This window comes from Xiphophorus hellerii, chromosome 5 (assembly GCF_003331165.1).
Source record: "Xiphophorus hellerii strain 12219 chromosome 5, Xiphophorus_hellerii-4.1, whole genome shotgun sequence".
NCBI classification, from domain to species: Eukaryota; Metazoa; Chordata; class Actinopteri; order Cyprinodontiformes; family Poeciliidae; genus Xiphophorus; species Xiphophorus hellerii.
The window spans coordinates 2,718,896-2,742,346 of NC_045676.1; the positions used below are offsets into that span (position 1 = coordinate 2,718,896).

Genomic DNA, 23,451 nt, shown 5'->3' on the forward strand with positions numbered 1-23,451 from the left:
CAGTCGCTGTGTTTTCATTGACCATAAAATTAAATTTGCCTAATTTAACATATCAATACATTTTTTTTTTTATATAATTTGTTGACTAACTGTTTCTGTGCTAAAATTAGGTGGTTTTTTGTCATATTGAAATTATTTATTTCACAAAACTGAAATGGAAATCCTTCTTCATACCACACAAGTCATGTGACATTTCCAAAATAATTTTGTTTAATCGAAACACGGCAATTTAAAAAACATTCTTGTTTTTTAATAAGAAAAATTGCCGGTAGGATGAGGTGGTTTGTTGAAATAGAAACTGGAATCGAAACACTTTTTTCAGATCACACGATTCACATGATTAAAAACAGGATTTTACCACTGCAGGAAATGACAAAGAAGACGCCAGGAAGTAGTTGGAAGATGATGGCATGGAGTGTTTTTTAATGACTTATCGCTTAAACAAACAACTTAATTTCTTATTTAATTGAAGCACTGCAATTGCAAAACTGTTTTTGAACACCAACTGAATATAGACAAGATTTGAGCACATTTGTAATGGAAACGCAGCTAGAGACGTGGAAACCGGAGGGACTCCTTGTTTTTTAGGGATAACGAAAGGAGCAGATGGATTCATAAATGATCTGTCGACTTTTATGGAGTGCTGAATCTGAAACCTTTAATTATGTATTTGTTTCCCAGAGAGTGCCAGCAGTCCTGGGTGACCACACCAGTAATTTCCACGGCTCTCTTCAACTATTCAGCACGACAATCGATGCCGGACTAGAATCTGTGGTCCGGATCAATACCGTAGGAAGCTGCTGGACAAACCAGAGCTGCCCGAGATCAACACCTTCCCACACCGTCATTAGTGTCGCTGACCTTGAAGTAAAATTCAATTTCCCGCAACAACAACAAGCCGCCCTCTGCAGCCCCCCCGCCGAGCTGCTTCAGCATTCAGAAGCTATTTCCTCCTCCCAGCGCAGGAAAGACAGGATATTATAACTTATGAGAGGGATACATGGAGCAGAGGACCCTGACAGAGAGAGGGGATTCAGTTTGAGGAGGTAATTATAACAAGAGGACAGAGACCAGCTAAGGTACATAGAAACCCAAATAACATGCTGCTAGATCCCTGGTTTGGACGATGGGACTTATGGCTTTCTGGGACAATTATGGAAAGAAACCATTCTTAATACTCTCAACTTCTAAATATTGTCAGACTATTCTCTTTTGTTATAGTTAAAGCCAACCCAAAGTAAAAGTGAAGTTTGCAACTTCTACACAAAAACATCACATTTTTTAGGCCTTGTAAACACAGTCTTTATAAAAATAAATGTCTCCACCATGTTGTTTAATAAAAACAACATCGGACACAAACCTGCACATATTCGCCACTGAACGTCGTTTTAAACAAGGCAAATCCGTAGGAGGCAGCGTAGCGCAAAACTAAAATCTGCTTACTTACTCCCGATAGTCCGGTAGACTCGGCTCGATTGGGCACCAAAGTTCCAACATTTGTTATGTTTTCACTCTACACTGTGCTAAAAACCTGTTCCCCTCCTCGCCTGTGGGGGCGCTGCAACAACAAAAACGGAGTGGCATCAGATTTTAGCGGTTGTAGAATTTCTCTTCTGTCTTTCCATGAACCATTTCTCCTGCTAGCGCTAGCCTAGCGTGTTTGTTTTGGTTGTATTTACCCAGAATGCCCTGCACTATACTGTTGGTGTTACTTAGGAAAATTGGCATTTCTACATGCATATTTTCTCCCTTTGAGTTCATTTCATACCAACATACATAAATCAAAGTTATTTTTTTCATTTTAGTTAAGTGTTGTTAAAAACTGTGGAGATAAAAGTTATTAAAATACTTTTAGTGTAAACAGTAGAGCAGTGGTGGATTTTGGGCCCCGAAATGAATTCCACTTTGGGCCCCATCCAACGTTGATGCAGCTCTGCTAACCATGTAGCATAAGGAAGATTAATGAGAGGAGTTTCTTCCACACTTTAGGATATTATGAAATATCTTTCCTCAGAGGCTGAAGGAAGTTTAATGTGTGTCAAAGTGAGGTGGGAGGGGCCATGGGAAGAGGCGAAGCTCAGGGAATCAAACCGGCATCTCTGATAAAGCTGCCAGGTTGGCTTTGAAGTCGGTCTTATCGCGGGCTTTGTGAGGGAAACAGGTAAGAAGGTGGCGCTCGTACGCTCTGTGTGTGTGTAGTTTAGCCCCTCCTGAGATTCGCTGGGAGCTCCTGAACCTGACCATGTATGTTAAACGGATCAGTTCACTTCCAGCATCGGCGCAGCACAAAAAACTCCCAATCAGACGTCACCAAGCAACTCTCACACACGTCAGGGGCGACTGCATGGAGTTTATCGTTTAGGACGAAACAATTCACTTTATGTGCCATCGTTTAATTTAAAGCATTTTGAGATGTTAAGTAAAGACAGAATCCAAACTTCTGCTTGTGAGACAAAATAAACTTAAATCCTTATTTTTTTCATCCATTAAATGGAACGGATCTACAGAAAATTGTTTTTTATCATCCATTGTCTGCTTAAATCAGACTCTACTCCAAATGGCCTTTCTGGTAAAGGATTGGAACTAGCAACCCATCGGAAAGTAATTATTTACTACAGTAGAATCAACTTAAGACTGAAAAACTGATAATTTAGGAGCTTATTTAACGGGAGAAATAAAATCTAACTTAAAGATTTTATAAATTACAACTTTCAAAAGTTGATTTCTGAACTTTTAATAGTTTACAACTTTGCTAATAGCAGAGCTAACTTTTCATTTAGCACTTTTGCTAACTTGAAATTATGTAGTGCACTTAACTTTACCTAAATTAATATTTCTGGAAATTTATAGAGTGCTAATTTACTTGACTGATTTGTAAACTTTCAGTTAAATAATGTTTGACATCTGTGTCGAAGTTTTGATTATTGACTGTTTTAATTCTTCAAGTAGTTAGATATTTACATTGATGCTCTTATTTTGAAGTGGATAAATATGCAGCAGTTCAGTTTCCTCTCTTCACATTCTCTCCATTTTTCCAAATACTTTACTTAAACACCGACAGCACCAGATGTACACATTAATACAATATTTAGTCTCTTTATTGAGCATGTAAATTATAATGTCAAAATTAAATTGGTGCTCAAAGATTGTAGTCTTTCAGGGCCTGATATAATTTGAATTGAAGCTAGCGCTTTATCGCTTCAGCTTTAGCTTCTGCTAAATACTGTGCTGGTGCAGAGCTTCAGCATTAGCATAAGTAATGTTTATAATTAGTGCTTTAGGGTTAGCTGCCACTAACTTTGCAGTTAGTGGTGCACTGCACTGTCCTTACATATAAATATGACACAACCATTAATTAAATTGGGAAAGAGCGGAGAACATGCCATTAAAGTAAGGTAGGTGTGTGTTGATCTTGTGGGTCGTTCTGTAGCTACAGGTCCGATACTAAAGTCAGAGTAATACGTTTTGAACAAATGAAACCGTGGCAACGATGCTCGGTGGAGATGCAGGTTTGTTTTGAAACCAAAGTAAGGAGGATCTACAGACTTCATCATCTCCTTTAGGCATGAAAGAGAGACCAGGACGCACTGCAGGGACCACGTTTCATATTTTTTCATTATTTTTTTCTTTCATACATAACAAATATCTTCACATTGCAAACAGACATTTAAACTCCTAGCAACAGACACGAGACTCCCATTTTTTCATAAACAAGCCCCGCCTCCAGTCCTATTATACTCATATATGGCTATCAGGATGTTTTACATAAAAATCTGTTGGGCTCTGCCAAAAAACTGAAAATGGGTCAAGATGATGATCCAAAACATCTGACCAAACCAACAGAGAAAATGCTCACCGACCACAAAATCAACTTTTAAACCTCAGACGTAAATCCTGTTCAAACCTGTGGGCTGAGCTGAAGAAGAGAAAGGATTTAGAGAGGAGGATTTAGAAAGGAGCAGTTACCTTAGTGAAAAAGTTTGGTGCCGTCTATCTGCTATTTTTATTTAAAAAAAGCCAAAACTCCTGCAAAATAAACACAATCAGAAAGAGTCAAACTGACACGGAGCCGAAGAAATGAGCTGCTTCCGAGTTACTGTGGTCACAACCTTCATATGCTAACACAGAAATGTGCTTTCTAAACCAGAAAAAAATGGCTGCATATCATTATTCTAACACTATTATTTTAGTCTCAGTGTTGAACTTGTGAGGCCTTGTTGGTCAAATCCAGACTGCCTTCCAAATCCAATATAAAGGGAATTATTCCCCAAATTCCTGCATACAGTCTAACCTGCACATAACCTCGCTTCTTCAGCTTGAATTCATTTGAGGCTTGAGTTCTGGATTGAGGGGTGAGCGGCCGAGGATTTGGCATGGGCAGGACCTGTGTAAGGAGCTTCACATGAGCTTTGTCAGACGTGAGAGAAGTGACAGGGAGGAAGGTTACAGAAACAGGGCTGGAGGTTTTCAGCTTCCTACAACCAGGTCAGTTAAAATATTCCAGTGGAAAAGGAGAATTGAATTAGAGATGCACCAATCAATCAGACAAATCCATATTTTCTCTTATTCGCTCTGATAGGTGAGCAGAAAATCACATATTGATTCACATTTTCTTCCACAAAGCTAAAAGATTCTAATATTTTATTGCCTCAAATGCAACAACATATTATTCCTTTAGTGAACGCTTGATTATTTGTAGCAAAGGATGCAGCTGCAGCTAAAAAAGTCATCTCAATAATGTAAAAATATCAATCCTTTCAATTCAATCAATCAATACAGTGGAGGCAATATGGAGTGACTAATTTATTAATTACGTGATTAATAACTGAAAAGCAAAAGATGATTGATGGGATATATTTTTACAGCTGAAACTGCCACCAGAGATATTCTGGGTAAAACATATTTACAGACAAAGATGTTTTTTCATCATATATATATATATATATATATATATATATATATATATATATATATATATATATATACAGTACAGACCAAAAGTTTGGACACACAGTTGTGTATGTAAAGATTTGGCTTTATTACTGCTCTGAGTATGTTGTTCTTTCAGCAAATGCTCTTTTTCAATGAATGATTAATCACAATTAATAATGATTAATCTTATTAAACACGACTGATCCAGAATCCAATTAATCGTTTCAGCCATAGTGAAAGTATTGATTATTTTTAACTATTTAGGTTAATTTTGATTTAATGCTGCAGTTCATTCACCTTCCTATGAGTTATAGTCCTTTGAAAAAATCACGAGTTCAGACATCAAAGCATCTGAATGTTTGTTCTTTTAGCAAATAGTCTTTTTTTGAGTCTGCATGCTCCAGTTAACAATTAATCCATGATTAGATTAGTTGACAATTATTTCAATAACCGAGTCATCACGATTAATAATGATGAAACCAATTAATCGTTTCAGCCTTAATTGAAATATTGATTATTTTGATTATTATATTCAAGTTAACAATTAATTGATTGGTAAATTAGTTGACAGTTATTTAAATAATTGATTTATCTGATTAAACCGATTAATTATGATTAATCATGAATCCAATTCAATACAACTAATAAAGATTGATCCAATTAATCATAATTAATGCATTTAATCACAATTAATCAGTGATTAATCACGATTAATTGTTTCAGCCTTAATTGAAATATTGATTATTTTGAGCTATTTTGGACGCTCAAAAACAATCATGAGGGCAGGCCTCAAGGAAAATGAAATCGTTGAATTATTGGTGCATCAGTAGCTTTAATTATCTCAAATGATCAGGATTAATTTATGACTTTTCCCCTTTTTGTAAATCCCATCGGTTCACCTCCTTCTTAGTAAAAAATGAGGAGTTGAGAAAAAGAAGAGAAAAAATCAGTAGGGAGGACAGTGGTGTGTGTTAGAGAGTGTGTGTGGGTGGGGGTGTGTGGGTGTGTTTGCGTGTGTGTATGCGCGCACATGAAGTGGGGGAGGTGGAGCTGAGATTCACCTTGATTAAGTACGCCGGCTGTCTTTGAAGTGTTTGGAGCCCAGCACGGCCAGCGCACAGCCAACCGTAAGCCTTCCAGCAAAAATCGAGGCTGACCTCCCCACCAAATCATAACCATATGAACGTAAGAATTTCCACCGTAGCAGAATGGCTTCACCCCCCACCCGCCTCCGCCCGTCCATCTCCCAGGGTGAGGCATTAAGTCGTGATAACAGAAAACAGGTTCTGAGAGCGGGAAGGTGATGGAGGGCGGACGGGGAGGACGGGAGGACGGCGGGGTTACAACTGTGCCGTACGGAGGAGACGGAGGGATTCTGTCCAAAAGAACGCTGCTGCACAGAAACGGACTGCCTAAAATGGAAGTTTCTCAGGCGGGCGGATCAGGAGATACGGCGACCTTCACGGCTGACAAAGTGTGAGACGAGAAATGTGGGGAGTTTACGGGGTGAAAAAAAAGATGACAGAAATTCACAGAAATGTGGCTCTGGCTCAATAAATACCCATCTAAACCACAACAGAGACGCTAAGTTTACCTTGACAGAAGCCCACCTGCAAGTGGAAATGGTTTCCTGTCCTACACAAACACTCTTGTACCCTAATCCACCTAATTACACCCAATATTCCACATGTGTAAGTACACATGTACAACATTACAGTTAAAATTTAGGGGGGGGAAAGTGGGAAAAGGGTTGCAGACCCTCCTGCAGCACCACCCCTTTCCTCTGTACATCTGCACTGCAAAAACAAAATCCTGCCAGGTAAGATCTAGTTTCTACTGAACATATAGTATCTTAGCACACACTACGTTTCCAGCAAGAAAGATTTGCTTGTTTGAAGTCAGTAATTCCTTAGTAGTGGTGAAAAAGTGGCAGATTATTTCACTTATCTAACATATAAAGTGTTTCGCAATTGTTCATAACTTAAAAGAAAACTTTTAAAATCCAGTTAATGAAGAAATAACTTATACACTGCAAAAACACAAAATCATGCCAAGTATTTTTGGTCTAGTTTTTGGTGTAAATACCTTAATGCACTTGAAAAAACAAAAACAAAACCAACTTATATGTGTCTTTTCAGCAAGAAACAGGATCTTGTTTGTAAGTAAACAATTCATAAATATTGATGAAAAAGTTCTAATTCAACTGGAAGATTATTTCACAGGAAAAATGTTTTGTAATAAGGGAAATAATCTGGGAGTGATTATTTTCATCAATATTAAGAAAATATAGACAAACTAAATTGCTATATATACCTGAAAACTGCACTAGAAACTAGACCTAGAATCTAGAATACTTGGTAAGGTTTTCGGTTTTTTCAGTGTAAAAAAAGTATCAGATCCACTGGCAATTTTTGTTGTTGTTGTTGTTGTATGTAACAAGAAATTTTTCCCATTAGTGAAAAATCTGCCAGTAGAATTAGAACAAGCTGCTGTATGTTGCTGAAAAGTTACTTGTAGGTCAGTTTTGTTTCATTTCAAGTGTAATAAGATATTTGAAATAGAAGCTAGACCAAAATCAGTTGGTAGGATTTTGTGTTTTTGCAGTGTGCCTGAAGAAACAGCACAGCAGAGAAAAGCAGATAAATCAGGGAACTTGAGTGTCATTAACCTAAAGCAGATCTCAAACAAAGCCCCCCGTCTGCGAAGCGTCGAATAGATGAGTGTGATTTCGCGGCTGCCTTGGATAAGCATTCCTGCGAGTGTGTGTGCAATTAGGGCTTAGGTCCGTTTGTGTGTGTACGGGGTGTTCATGCGGGTGTGTGTGTGTGTGGCGGCGGTGGGGGCCGTTAGCGGTTCCATCTGGGCCTCCTGGAAGCCGCGTGGAGTCAGAAAAACCGCATCTCATAAAAGGAGAGGCAGCCCAATGTTCTACAAGGACAGAACATTACTGAGAATGTCGCTCAGGAAAGCCTGGGCCCCGGCCCACATGTTGGCTCTCCGCTCACGCTCTTATTATTCCGCTCTGCGAGGGATAAGAGAGAGGAAGACAAAATAGCTGGTGAGGAGTGTGGGAGACAGTAGCTGAGACAGAGAGACTCGCACTGATTGCTATTCCATCTGTCGGCGCGCAGCAGAGGAGTGAGCGGTGACAGGCTCAGGAGTCGGGCATCTGGTGCACGTTGGCCGAGGGGCTTTCTGGAAACAACCAGCGAGACGAAGAGGAGGAGGAGATGAAGGGCGAGGGGTTGCAACCAGAGTGAAAGGAGAGAAGGATTATCTTGATCTAACCAGCAGAATATAACAAAAATAGAGAAGTTTTAAGGTAAAAACGAACAGTACACTGCAAAAACACAACATCTTACCAAGTTTTTTTGTCTAGTTTCTACAGTGAATATCCTGAAATAAGATCAAACTAACTTACAAGTAACTTAGCAGCAGGACATAAGATCCTGTTTTAGGTGAATAATTTCTTAATATTGATCAAAATTAGTAGTTAGCAGGCTGATTATTTCACTTTAAACATGGAAAAAGTGTCTTTTTATATGTTAAATAATCTGCCAGTGGAACTAGTAACTTTTCATTAATATTCAAGAAGCATTGAACTTAAAGCTCTTGTTTCTTGCTGAAAAGTTACTTTTAGGTTAGTTTGCTCTTCTTTCATAAGATATTTGCATTAGAAACTAGATATAAATACTTGGTAAGATTTTGTCTTTTTGCAGTGTTGTTATAAGTGACATAATCTGCCAGTGGAACTAATGCCATTAGTATTTTCTGTTGTAAAATAAATAAATCAATAAATAATAAATTTTTGGGTGCATTTCATTGTGGAACTTAAATATGCTTTTGCTTTTGAAATAAAAGAAACCATGATTGGTGCTACTAGAGCCAGAGTATTAGCTTATTTTTTTCCCACAGTTTCGTTCAGTTTGTTGCCAAATTGACAGCAGTGTAACTTTTTTATGAAATAAAATTTTCATGAGCTGTTCTGTTGTTTTAATATTAGCGCTGGGACTTTAATGTGTTAATTTGGATTTTTTTTTTATTACATTGTCCCAAGCAGAACCTTTGCATTCACGTGTTTCTGGTACACCCATAAATCTGACGCACAAGCAGCATCCGCTAACGGTTATGGTGATGAAGCCACTTGTCTCGGCTCACTGAGCCTTAGTTTCTGCTTCAAAACCGATCTGGTTGAACGCTGGAATAGACTGTTGTTGTGATCAAGTTGTACTAAAAGCAGTTAGCTTACCAGCGAAGCTATTCAAGCTAAATTAGCATCCAAATGCTAAACATGTAGCAGCAGCACACATACTAAAGCTAATGTCAGCATTAACAGTTCATATTTCTGAAGAAGCTCCAGGAATGAAACTTCCTGAAACTTTGCACCAATCTGATGGTTGAAGAAGCTGAAAAACTAAAAACAATAAATCTCTCTGTTGTTGAGCTCAAATGTATATTTATTCAGGAATTTAGAAGAAAAAATGATTTTTGCATTGAAAATGTTGCATTAAAGAACCTGCGATTACACTGCAAAAACTGAAAATTTTAACAAGTATTACTGACCTAGTTTCTAGTGTAAATATCTTGGTACACTTGAAATGAAATAAAACTAAGTTTTAAGTAACTTTTCTGCAAGAAAGAGGGGTTTGTTTTAAGCCAATAAGTCCTTAATATTGATTAAAAAGTGCTTGTTCCACTGGCAGATTATTTTCACTTACAACAAAATGTTTTTCTCATATTATAAGTGAAATAATCTGCCAGAGGAACTAGAATTTTTTTTCATCAATATTAAGGAATTATTGACTTAAAACAAGCGCATATATGTTGCAAAATAGTTACTTTTAAGTGTGTACACTTCAAATAAGACAAAACTAAGATATTTGCAGTAGAAACTAGATTAAAAATACTTTGTTTTTGCAGTCTAAATCCATTAAAATTTTAATCAACTACCACTAGGAGTAACATTTGAATTTGAAATCAGATTTTTTTTAGCTCAAACTTGTTCCAGATTATCTGAACAGAGAATTACAGGTAAGTTACTAACTGCTCATAACCTCCTCACAGAACCCCGTCTTCATGTGTAGTTTTATTTTGTGAATGGCAGGATGTTCTGCAGGAGGATCTGACCTCGGTTGGCCAGCGGAGCTGCGATGACTGAGCTGAAAGGAGCTGACGCAGGACGGATGTGAGTAAGCAGCAAACGAGCGACGGCTCCAGGTAGCTGCCGTACGTCAGCAGCGTAGGTGTGCGACTCACTCACAGATCAATCCAGATGCAGCAGCGTAATCCCGACCTCGGGAGCTTTTTTATTTTATTTTTTATTCCCTTCCACCGCACAGTTAAACACATCACCTCACAGGTCTGAGAAACGCATTTAGTTCAGCCGAAGCAGAAACGAGGACATGGAGAGGAAGAGAAGCTGAAGCTAAAAATATTGAAAAAAGAGTCGATATTAATATCTGTATCTATTCAGTCTATTTCTACGCTTTGTAGTCCATTATTTATTTTACAATATGCTTACCATTCCTAATTATTCTTTCTGAGCCATTTGAAACAAGGTTTGTCTCAGTTTCTTTTTACATGTTTGGACAAATTAGAAAATTTAATGTTTCAGTTTCTTTATTATTTATTTTACATTCGCTGTTCTACTCCTAATTGAACTGACTGAAGAAATTAAAGTTGTTTTTACATATTTAACCAGCTTATGAAGCTGTTTGTGTATTATGTGAGCTGCAGAATCATCAAATAAATTAGCAATTGAGTACATTTATGTCTGCACTGCAAAAACACAAAAGTAATTTTGCTCTAGTTTCTAGTTTCTTAGTTCACATCAAATAAGAGGAAACTAACTTACAAGTAACTTTTTATTAAACTATACAAGTTTGTTTTAAGTTAATAATTTCTTATTATTGATGAAAAATTTCAAGTTCAGCTGATAGTTTGCTTCATTATAACCCGACATTTTCCCTTATTTGTGAAATAATCTGCCACTTTTTCATCAATATCAAGGAATTATTAACTTAAACAAACCCATTCTTCATGAATAGTTACTCTAAGTTAGTTTTCTCTTATTTCAAGTGTACTGAGGTATTTGGAGTAGAAACTAAACCAAAAATACTTTGTAAGACTTTGTGTTTTTGCATTACATAGAAATTACTGGATTTAAAAAGTTTTCTTTTAAGTTGTAAACAGTTATGAAACACTTTACATGTCAGATTTTTCTGTTGGCTCATTTTTTAAAATAATTTGAATAATGATTTTGTGTTTGTTTAAAATAAAATAAATGCTTTAAGCCAATTCAGCATTGTTTTTCTGTACCAGATTGGTATCGGCTGATACTAAATCTCAGATATCGATACCAGTATCGGCATCGGAAGTGAAAAAAGTGAGTTTACCATCTCATATCCTGAATCGCCGTAAAAAAACCAGGATGCCTGCAGTGATTTACCAATACATCACCAAACATCGTCCCCTGACATCATTATTAAAAGCAAAACTTATCATCTCCAAAGCCGTTCTCCTCATTTTATCTCTCATTTAGCGCAGCGGTGAGGAACACACCCTGTCATAAAGCGAGGCCCTGAGGCTCGGGGAAGATGATTGAATTTCATGGCTACTCCCAGGCTAATCGGGCCAAGCAGCGAGCGCTTACTGTCCTGAAGTGACTGGCTGCTCGTCTGCGGCCGCGGCGCCTTTGAAGCCCGTCTGAGCAGATCGGGAGGATTTAGGCAGTGGCGTGACACGAGGCTGAGCAACTCTGCTCCCACCAGCTGACTATTAGATCCAGCTGATAAAAACACAGCTCGCCCAGTAGCTTAAACCCGGATGGAAAATGGAGCTGCTCTGGGAAAACACTACAAGTTGCTGTTATAATGCATTTATAAAGGATTCACAGAATCAGCTGGCTGTGGTTTAAGCTGTAAATGTGAACAACAAGAAGTGGAAAGAGTACAATCACTGCAAAAACTCAAAATCCTAACAAGTAACTTTGGTAATTTCTAGTGCAAATATCTAATTTCACTTCAATTCAGACAAAACTAACTTACAACCAACTGATCAGCATGAAATAGGAGCTTGTTTTAAGTCAACAATTCCTTAAAATATAAGAAAAAGTGCTAATTATACGTGAAAATAATCTGCCAGTTGAACTAGTACTTCTTTTTATTGATTTATATTTTACTTTTTTTGTAAATTAGACTAATTGTCTCATTTATATAAAACAACAAATAACATAAAAACATTAATCATACAATCTAATTTACCTGAATATTAACGTAAATAAATGTTGTTTACTTTACAAATTAATAGCACAGCCTTGATTAAGTCAAGTATGAAGACTGAATTAACGTTTTTAACTATTACTGATAAAATATTAGTCTTTATGACATAATTAAAAGCTTAGTTAGATTTTTTTTAATTGTTGGTATTGCCAACTGATTTTGTCTTTAAATTGTGTACATTATTGTGTTGATTTTCAATTAAAATGATTATTTATAGTTAAAAACATGCCAACTTTATGCAGAAAGACACCAGATTTAAACATTATATTATATTACATTATATTGATGTAAAGGAATGAGTTGTGAAGCAGTTTCCACCTCCAGCCCAGCCTGTGCTCACCATACTGTTCCACTTACTTTCTTGGAAGCCTAAACCTTACATGCATTGAGATAAGCACACTTACTCACACTCAGATTTACACACATAGGGCTAACCACATGCACATGTTCAGTCACTGTTAACTAATTCATTCAGGAACACTTTGGTTTGGGTTTCAACACCAAAACCTCTGCACCGTTGATTGAGAAACGTGCCTGTCTGCAATTATCTGGGAGGGACGAGTGGAAGGAGGGATGGTTGGATGGATGGGGAGAGGAAACACACTACAGTGGTTTTATAGTTTGCTGGCGTGACATTTTTCTCCACTTTGTTTTTTTTTTCCTCTCCTTTCCTTTTTTCAGGCTGAGGGGCACACTGCAGTGTTTGTGGGGCAGGAAAACGGGGGGCGAACCGAGGCGGGAGTAACAGCGGGAAAACGTCAGGAAAATGGGGCTGAAGTGGCCTAGATTGTCACTGCCACGCTTTCGATCGATTCCTCTCAGAAAAGCCGCGCCAGTCGGGGAAATTTGTGGGCTGTGTTTAGTGAAAAAGTGAAGGTGATAGTGATCACTGGTGTGGACTTATTCTCCACTTTCAGAAATGGCTGAAAATTGTCAGCAGGGGCTCCATTTTGGAGCGGCGAGAGAGTAAGTATGCCTTGATAGCGGTGTGTGGCGGCCACTGACCTGCAGTATGTAGCCCCTGACGTAGTCTCTGAGGGTCCAGCCCAGGCCGTGCAGGATGTGCAGAACCTCCTCCTGCTTGAGCACGGAGAACAGGCGGTCTAGCAGGATCTTGAGCCTGACCGGAACCGCCTGGGTGCCGTACAGCATTAGGCTGCTGATGTCAAACACCACGTTGGACTGGACGATCTCCACCTGGGTCGGGTGGTACAGGTGCTGGGTGCTGAGCTTGTCCAGGGCTGCAAAGAGGAGCAGGCAAAAAGATGAGGAGAAGACGATGAACAGCAAATGCTAAGAGGCGCTCGGTTAGAGTTCTCTCCTCTCTCTAGTCCACCGGGTTAGCAGTGGTGGGCATCGCTAACTAAAAAATTAGCTAAGCTATCGTTAAAATGTTATACCAAGGCAGTATTTAGCAGAAACTATTGCTAAATGCTATGCCAAGACGGTATTAATTGGAAGCTAATGATAAAGCGCTACCAAGGTAATATTTAGCAGAAGGCTAAAGCACAAAAAGCTAATGCTAAGTATTTACTAGAAGCTAATGCTAAAGCTCTATACCAAAATGGAATTTAGCATAAGCTAATGGTAATGGTAATGGCAGTTGGCCCGCGGGCCGCGAGTTTGAGACCCCTGTTCTAATATAAGACAAAAAGAAATGCCAAGCACTATAAGACAGCATTTAGAAGCTAATCTGAAGTGCTACACTATGACAGAAAAGCACTAAATTCAACCGTGTTGATATGCTCCATGTTGCAACGTCTAGGCTAATCGCAGCACAGTATATCACCTTCAACAGGGTCAAACTTGCTACTAAACACCATTGTGGTTCATGAGGTGATTATTTGGAACAAACCTTTCAATCATGGTTTCAGTTTTATAGTTGAGTTTTGATAACTCTGTTGCTGATTTGTCTAAATTGACTCCATTAGGCCTTTGATCAGAAGGAATCACTAAACTAGCGATTTTGTTGTTTTTTACAGACTGTACTTTTACTGCAAAGCATTCTGGGTACAGAATAAATGTCATTTACTGCACCGTATCACCGGCAGAGAGGAGGCAAAACAATTCATAAATTTGAATTTTTACATGTATTTGTTTAATTTACACCCCTGATTGTTTGTTCATGTGTTATATTATTCTGTATGCCTCATTTGATTGTTTTTTGTCTTCTTGCTATTTGCTCAATAAAGTTTCTTTAAAAAAACAGAAAATGTGAGGAAACAGAACTGCTGCATTCACCCACGTCAAAATAAGAACATGAATATAAAAGTATAACTATTTAAAGAGTTCTTAACAGTCAGTAAGTAAGGCTGCGTTCACACTGCAGACTGAAATGATTACAAAATTTTGTCAAATCGGATTTTTTTGCCGGGCCGTTCACTCTGCGACCTGTATGTGTTCTGCAGTCTGAACGGCCAAAGGACCTGGAAGTGTCCCGCATGCGCAGTAGAGGGCGCAATAACGTCAGCGCTGTCATTGTTCTGCCAACCGCCATAAAAAGAAGAAGTGCTCAGTGTTTGCGGAAGTAAACATGGAGGCTAACAGTGGAGCATAGCTTACATATCTGAAGTTGTTGTCCGACCGGAGCAGCTTATTAACAACTTAATCCTCATTATAATCCGTCGTGGTTGTTGTTACGCGTCACGCTTGCGTGTATCAGGACACAGAATAGTGAGGTTTGTCCAGCATCAGTGACGTTCAGTCCGGATGAATGTGACCTGAACTTTAGGTCGCATCCGAAAAGAATCCGACTTGTTCTGCTCAGGCTGTCATGAAAGATCAGATACAGGTCGCATGTAAAAAATATCGGAGTTGGGTCACTTCAGCCTGCAGTGTGAACGCAGCCTAAAACTTAAACACAGATGTCGAATGTTATTCAAGTGAAAGTTTATGAAAAAGCCGAGTCAAATAGAAGCTACGTGCGGTACAGGTTTTCAAAGTTAGCAAAAGTGCTGAAAGAGAAATTAGCACTGCTATTAGCGCATTAGTAGAAATTTGCCTACCACTGCTGGTCAGTATCTGCTATTCTGTCCATTTAATTCAACGTAGCGCCACGCCCAAGTCTTCTGCAGCCTGTAAGAGGTTTTCTTCAAGGTTTGTCGTGGAGTTAGAACTAATAACTTGCACAGCATGATGCTACATCGCTAAGTGTCTGTGCTACTCAAGGTGAAATAAAGTTTTGCGAGTTCTCATCTGATCAGAACACCATCTTCTACATTTAAATAATTTTACTTACTTAGCTGACTTGCTAGTAGAGAGGCGTAAATAAAAATGAAAAATTTTAAAAACATTTTTCAACCTTTACTGCACTGACACCCTGACAGTTTAGGTAAAGCATTCTAAACTATTTTTGACCCAAACACATGTAAAGAACAGTAATTTACGACCCGACTCTGATGTAAAAATGCAGACCAAACTCCAGCTGGAGGGCAGGTGGGCTCACATGTTGCTTTAGGTCCAGCAGATTTGTTATTAGCTCTACTGTGCAACCTCAGTCACCTCTTTCCACTCTCTGGCTGTCTGGGCGACACCTGTTCGACTCGTCCTCTTTGTCTCAGTTCTTCCTTTCTTCCTTTACTTCATCCTTCCCCCTCCCTCCTGCCTGTCTGGGTGACACCTGGTTGCGTCTCTCTCTCTCTCCCTCTCTGATCCTGGGACGAAAGCTTCGCCTGACAACGGCAGCGCAGCCAGACACGAACATAATAAAATATGAAGAACTACTTGTCAGAGTCCCTGCCAATGCCGACATGAAATGAAAAGCGGGGGAGAGCAGAGAGATGTGTGCCTGACAGCTCAGTTCAGAGGGAGAGATTAAAAAATAGTCAATGGGGTCCTGTGCGATCCGCTGAAGGCCTCGCAGCCTGTTCTTGTGCGGACGAGAGCCAAACAGGTGTTTTCTTTTAATCTCCCCCTCCTTCCTTCTTCGCTTTGTACTTTCTTTCTCTCTTCTCCCTTTTTCTTCTTTTTTACCTGTGTAATAAAACGGATAAGGTGTGGTCTCTAACATTACTTTCTCCCCTGTAAAAATGTGTTTTTGTTGTTTTTTTTGCAGAGACACAAAAACAATAATTAAAGAAAACGAAAACAGAACGGGGAAACAAAGGTGGAAACGTTCTACGTTTCTACCAAGTTTATTTTTATGACATAAGAACAGCTCAAAATACTCGCTGCAGAGCAGAATTCATGCTTTTGGCATCTATGATAATTTTCCAACATATTTTCCTCATATGTATAGATATGAGGTCAGGACCTTGATGGCGCACTAATATTTATATATACAGCACAGCTTGGACATTGTCTTACCATGAGCTACCCAGCCGTGCTTGCACTGGTCACATGTCCGCAGGTGAATCTTTCCAGGCTGGAAACACTCGCATGTGCAGTTCACCAGTGTGCACCGAATGGCCTGCAGAAACACGAGAAACAAAGAGGAGTTTGGTCACAGAACAAAATAAAAGACGACAGGAAGGAGCTGATTTTCAGCTCCGATGAACACAAAGCAACACAAAAAAACGGCTTTTTCAGTCAGTGAATGCACCATTTCAGCATTAACAGATTATGTTGGCAACACTCCTCAGAGTAGAAGTTGTAACTGATGGAAGAAGACGTTTTCTTTACCAATGAGGGGTCTGAAATAAAAAGGTGTCTGAAGGAAAAATAAGAGCTTTTTTTTTTTATTCTCGTTGTCAGTGGATGCAAAAGTGAAGCTGATTTGGAAATGATGGAAGCCTCCTGAAAACCCCACAGAGAAGATACGGATCTATAAACTCTTCAGGAAATAAAGATTGAGTCTAATGTTTACGGTTAGCATTGCTAACCATGTTAATACTATGAATTACTGTTACAGAAAATAAGAAAAATATTTAAAGTCCCAAATCTTCAAATATTTTCACTATTTTCTCCTCTTTTTTATTTTTTTCAAAGTACATGTGTGATTTTCTTGAATAGAGCATGTCTACTGGGATCAAGAGTGTGGAGTTCACAGTGATCAGCTGTGTCGAGAAGACTTTTAACTTTTGCACTGATGGCACAAAGTTTTTTTAATGACCTTAAACTGTTCTCTATTTAAGGAATCTCAATGTGAGTAAATCTTCATTTGGGCAGACAGAGCGTTTGCATAATGTTGCTCGAGATTAAGAGTCATTGTGGAAATATTGTACTACCTGCAGAGTGTTTTGAGATTAGCTAGAGATCAATTTATTCTTGCTCAACCATTGAACCAATAGGAAGGTGGAGACTTATTAACTTATGGTTCAATATTTTCTAATGCTACTGAAACAAAACGCAGATATATGATAGTTTTGGGTTCAAAGTGCCAAATGAAAGCTTCCCCTTCTCAGATATTGAATTAAATACAGCTGTCTTTTTTTATATCACAATAAACATTTTGTCAGTTATAATTTGAATGTATATAAAAACTGGTTATTATGGTTGTTCAAAAGACTAAAACCTCAAAACATAACAGTTTCCTCAAAGCAGAGATGAATAAAAATGAAATAAAAGCTCTCATGAAGCGGATTCTCAAACACACTTTTTTGCTGAAAACACACGGAGCCGTGGCTGGCTGCGACTGAGGCTCCATTACTCAACACCGGAGCTGCACTTCATCTGACCTTGGAAAGCTTTTAGTACTGAAAGGTTAAGTGTCCAGACACGACGGGGGCATCTCAGTACAACACATACACCATGTCGGCCGTCGGCTACTCCACATAAACAAATCTTTAAACAAATTTTACAGGAGTCCACTTAAAAAAAATCTAAATTTTCCTTAAATTAATTAAAAAACAAAGCAGCTGCTTGCAGTCACAAAGCAAACACAGCTCCCTCATCCAAATCAGTGCAGCAGCTGCAAGCTGTAAGTTTCATGACAACAAAGAGCAAAAGTAGAAACATTAATATTGATATCAGCTCCTCGTTTATTACATGTATTTTCTTTATCTTATCAAGATGAACTGATAAAATTTGCAGGAATTCTGCAGCTGAAGGAAAACATGTACTGAACAAAACCAGAACTTTGAAAACTCTTACCTCTCTGCAGTTTTTAAAGATTAGAGTTTATATATTTTTTTTTATTTTAATATGAAAAGAAATTAGTATGTGTCTGTTTATTTTGACAGGCAAATCTAAACCATCCAGTAGTTCAGACATCGGTCAGAGATAAAGATGCTGTGGCGAAACGTCTGCTGGCTCTCAAACTGAAACCTCGCCTATCAGCTGCTGACATTTTATGAATTTACAGCCTGAACTGTCTGCGCTATCAAAGCTTTTCTCGCTGTTTGGTGTGGCAGTTTAGTGACAAAAGGTCGCAGGTTTGTCGCCTTTATTTCACAATCACACAGAGCCAATCAGCACAGATCAGAGCGCCGATCGATCAATGAGAAGCAATGAATATTTCTGCTCCTCGCTGCATGTGCACAAACTCAAGGGCACGTTCAGGTGTTCAACAGAAAGTCTGTGGATTAGCACCTCTCCCTGCAACATATAAAACCTCTAATCTACTAAGGGAGCGTAAAATCTATCAGAATCCCCTCCTGCGTGCCTTGAGGTGTTACAAACCAGATTAGTTCCTGCAGGTGTCAAAGCGAACATGGGCTAATCCGAGATTAAACACAAAATTACACCACTTCCAGCCGCGTCGCCTCGCAGTTTGACACCGGATGACACTCGAGGCGGAGGTGATTTGAATTTACACCGTTTTTTTAAGCTCTCCAGGTGCGAGGGAGGATTATGTGTCAGGTTTACAGAAAGTCGGCGACTGAAATCCAGACGTGAGCGCTCTTAATGGGCTGACGGTTGCTTCCCTCAGCAGACTGTAGGTGGAGCAGACTTACAGATCACATGGCCAGAAATGTGAACATTTTTAGACATAAAAGGCCAACAGAAATTACCTAGATTTATTTTCTCTAGCAGTTAAGCTCTTTTTTATTTTGTTATAAACTATATTGATAAAAAAAACCCTCAAATTCACCAATTTCCCTTTCCTAATGTAAATTGTCACTGATACTACTGTAAAAATTGCCGGATTATCCCTTTAGTTTACGCTGTTTAGCAGAGAACTTGGGTAATTGTAACCACATAAAAAATTCAAATTAAAACAATATTTATAGTTCCCAAAGGGAAATTAAATGTTATTGTGACTCAAATTAATTCAAATTCTGCAGTTATTGCGGACAGTGAAGGCTGTTGGCTGTTTTTTTGTTTTTTGTTAATATAGAAAAGAGACTTCTTTTGAAAAATTGTAAAAATGTGGTTGACAATTAAAAGGTAAAAAACATCAACGAAAATGTTTATTGATGTGTAAAAGCAGTTGAACGGTTGAAGCTACTTCAAATGTACTTGTTTAGGCTAAATCATTCAGTCCAATATTTAGCATATATGCAAGGGGCTAAATAAAAATAATTTATTAAACTACTTCGATGAGATGAAATGATTGCATTAATTAGCAAAATTACACTGTAAAATTAGAGTTTTGTACACAAGAAAGGAGGTTTGTTTGCTCAAGATAGCATTAGCTTTCACCTGCTAAGCAAGCTAGCGCTAGCTACACTTTGACCAAACAATTTTTCATAAAGGTGACATTTTACACAATGTTAAATACATTGGGTTCAAATCCTAAGTTTCTATTGTTGGGACAGAAGCTGGATATCTTAACTAAACTTTAGGTCAAACATTTCGTCCCACTTTGTTGGATTAAATGAGTCTGAAACTTCACAGACCGCCATTTTGAACGATTCAACAACCTGGTCAGACTTCAGAAAATTAAATTATTATGACTAATATAATTAACATCAGTGAGTTGCGTTATTGCTGTTCAGTTACTTTAACCCCTTTTTTGGTTCAAAACCTAACTCAGTATCCGACTTTTACCTCATTGACGTGAGTCATAATTCTGCACCAGAAGAAGCCAGACGTCATAAATCTGGACGTAAATAAGCTCGCTTTGTTTTTACTTGGCTTCCTTCACTTGTTATGATCTTGTGAAGATACTGTCGGCTTCCATTATTGAATAACTTTAAAATCGATCCACAGAGAGCAGCGTCCATTACACCAAGACCTGCTGGGTGAACATAGCCAGAGAGATTTTCAGCTCATAATTAAAAGAAATACTGACACATAATGAAAGGTTTTTAACCAAACACAGATTTAAGTAGTTATTAACACAAGTCAACGTTAAAAAGAATGCTATTACTTATGTCAGTACATTAGTGATATAATTCTGCCACAAAAAGATGAAGACAAATCATATTATGAAATAAAAACTGTGTACAGTCAATGGTTTGGCTTTCAACAACAGCCATAGTTGCTTAAATGGCCCCTTGGGAAAACCAGCTGCTCGCCCTGGTGGAGACAGGCTGTGCAGAGCGTTCGCAATGTGGGGACTTTCTTTTCATGTATGAGAAACCACGGTGGGCAATATTTATATCAATAGACCATAAACAGCTGGATTATTTAACCAAAGCAATAACATTTTGCAGCTGAAATTATGTTGCTTACCAGATGCTTTTTATTCTTTTTTTTTTTTATTTATTTTTTTATCTTTCACCCCACTTTAAACTCTCGGAGCGTTTTCTTTTTCCTTCTCTAAGGAGTTTTCTGTAAAACATCACGTTGTCACACAGTGCTGGCGTTTCGGATTAAGCGGGATCGGTGGAAATAAAACAAATGAAAATATCAAATGCACCTCCGCTGTTTACAAGCTGAACTCTGACAGCTGATGAGATAGTTAAGGGGCGTCTAATACGGCAATTAGAGCATGCCACTGTCTGCGGGGCTGCTGCTGCTGTGACAAGGCGCCCTCTAATCACTGACTTATTACGCCGGCTTGCAGCACCTCTCATATCTGGCCCATTAAGCAGACAACAGCATTAAGAACAGCAATAAAGAAGCAGCAACCCCCCTTTAACTGAGTGGGTAATGATGGCAGAAAGGGTGAGGGAACAGACTGCTTGTTAGTTCTTACGATTAATTTGAGTCAAAGTTGTCAGACAGGAATAACATAATAAAAATCTTTGCGATGGCATCAAAGCTCATAAAGACAAAACATTGGAAAAAAGTTTGGCAGAAAAAACAAGAAACTTACTGTAAAAAATGTTTTTTGTTCACTTGCTTACATGATATGTATGCTGTATTAAATCACCACTAACAGATTAGCAGTTAGCTGTTAAGCTAGTGGGGCAACTAGCTAGTGCCAAAAGGCTAACACATTTATTCTACTCTCAAAACATCTTCTACATAAAGCTGCTATGAAATAACAAATATTATATGATCATAAATTTATGGGGATGATAGTAATGTGCTTGGTGGATGTTTTCAACCAGGAATTAAAAAATAAAAGGGGAAAAAGAGAGAAAAACAAACTAAATCATCATGACTGCTAAGCTAGCGGGACAGCTAGCATGCTAGCACTGAAATACTAACCCAGTAGTTAACTACTCTCAAAACGTCTTTTACATAAGACTGGACGATGAAATAACAAATGTCATATGATCATAACTTTATGGGAATGATATTCATGTGCTTGGTGGTGGAAGTAGTGTTTTATAGAATAAAATGGAAAAAAAAGAGAAAAAACAAGAAACTGAATCATGATTCTGTATATTCTCACACTCTGTCTGATCCCACCACTACACATGTACATATTTGTCACAGCAGGCAAAGAGGGGAGGAAGTTCGGCCAAATACTCCACATTAGTCACCGTACAAACGTCTCGCCAGCGTTTCCTTTCTGGCTCGGACCTAAAGAGGACGATGTTCAGCAAAAGCTGAAGAAATTCCCACAACGCTGCAGTAATTAGTACCAGACAACAGTCAACACTTAGGCACAGCTGCTGCGGTGCCGCTGCAGTCAACAGTGTAGTCCAGTGTCATTTTTTTTTCTTTTTCTTCTGCGCTTATCTTACTCAACTTTCTGTGTGTGTCGCTGCAGGGTTTTGTTTAGCCAGAGGCTTGATGTTTCATGGATGTTTTGCTTGGCTCACCGCCGCTGTCCCAGCCCCATTGTGTAAACACTGACAGCAGCGATGGCCAGCATCGAACTCTCGATTAAAACACTCTTAACAGGACAGATGGAGTGAAGAAGTTGAGCAAAGAGGAACAGCAGAAGGAGGTCCAAGGTCATTTTAAACAGTCTGCACATCTCAGCATCACAAATACAAAACTAAACAAAACCACAAAGAGACGTAGAGAAATCTGTTTACACCCCAGTAAAGATATTTAAGATTTCTGCATTGATCTGACCAGACGTTGAAAGATGACCAATTTTTTCAGATTTTTAGACAAAACATCCTGGTATTTCATGAAAGTTCATGAAGCCTGCAACAGAAACAGGCCCAAACCATCGCCATGCGTCAAAGAAGGTAAGGAGTGCTTTTACACTTCCTTTGTTTCACGCCAAACCCACCTGTAAATTTTGTTGATAAGAAGATCATTTTTAGGTCCAATTAAGGCTGCATTCCCAACAGTCCTGTTCAAACCGCTTTAATCCAACTCCAGTGAGTTTATCTAGAAAGTCTGGTTCGTTTGGGGAGGTGTGAATGCGTAATCAAACTAACCAAAGAGACCAAAGAGTGAATTATGGTCCGACTACAAGCCTCGCCTCGGTTCGGTTGAAGTGAACTCTGGTGCAGTTCGAATGCATTAGTGAACACCAAGCGGATCAGAGACTGCTCCAAAGCAGGAAGTGAACTACAGCGCAGGGCATTCTGGGTAAATAAAACCAAAACAAATGCTAGCGAGACAAGCACTAGAGGGAGAAATGGTTTGTATTCTTTTACCAAAGATAATAGAGAAATCCTACAACCACTAAACTCTGACACCACTCCATTCATGTGTCTTCTTCAGAGGTTTTCATATTGTGGTTCTTGGTGCAGCGCCCCTACAGGCAAGGAGGGGCAATTTCTGTCCCCAATCAAACTGAGTCTACTAGACAATCAGGTGTGAAAACATCCTAAAATCCCATGTGAGTTTAGAAAACTCCACTGATTACAACCAGATGAGTTGGAGATGGTGCCTAACGGTTGTTCTAGAGATATAATACCAGAGAGACAGAAACTTAAATTGGAGTGGCAAAAGCAAATGAGGTTGATCAGCACAACTAGGACATGTTACAGTGAAATATCGTCTCTGTAGTCTGACTTTTATGCTGTTAGCATAGCATAAAAGTCATAATACTGTCATACAGAAGCATTCTTCAGTCAGAGGCATGTCTGGATTGGTTGCAAGACTGACTGCTACAGAA

General features: G+C 38.7%; 1 protein-coding gene across 6 annotated transcripts in view; it reads right to left on the reverse strand.

Annotated features, from left to right (window-relative positions):
* bnc2 (basonuclin zinc finger protein 2) overlaps positions 1–23,451 on the reverse strand; it is a 232,953-nt gene that overhangs the window by 56,119 nt on the left and 153,383 nt on the right. For all 6 annotated transcript variants that reach the window (XM_032562086.1, XM_032562084.1, XM_032562083.1 and 3 more), the window contains 2 exons: positions 16,518–16,620; positions 13,218–13,453 (listed from right to left, as the gene is read on the reverse strand). In XM_032562086.1, the coding sequence (XP_032417977.1) occupies positions 13,218–13,453; positions 16,518–16,620 (339 nt within the window). The remainder of the gene's footprint in view (positions 1–13,217; positions 13,454–16,517; positions 16,621–23,451) is intronic.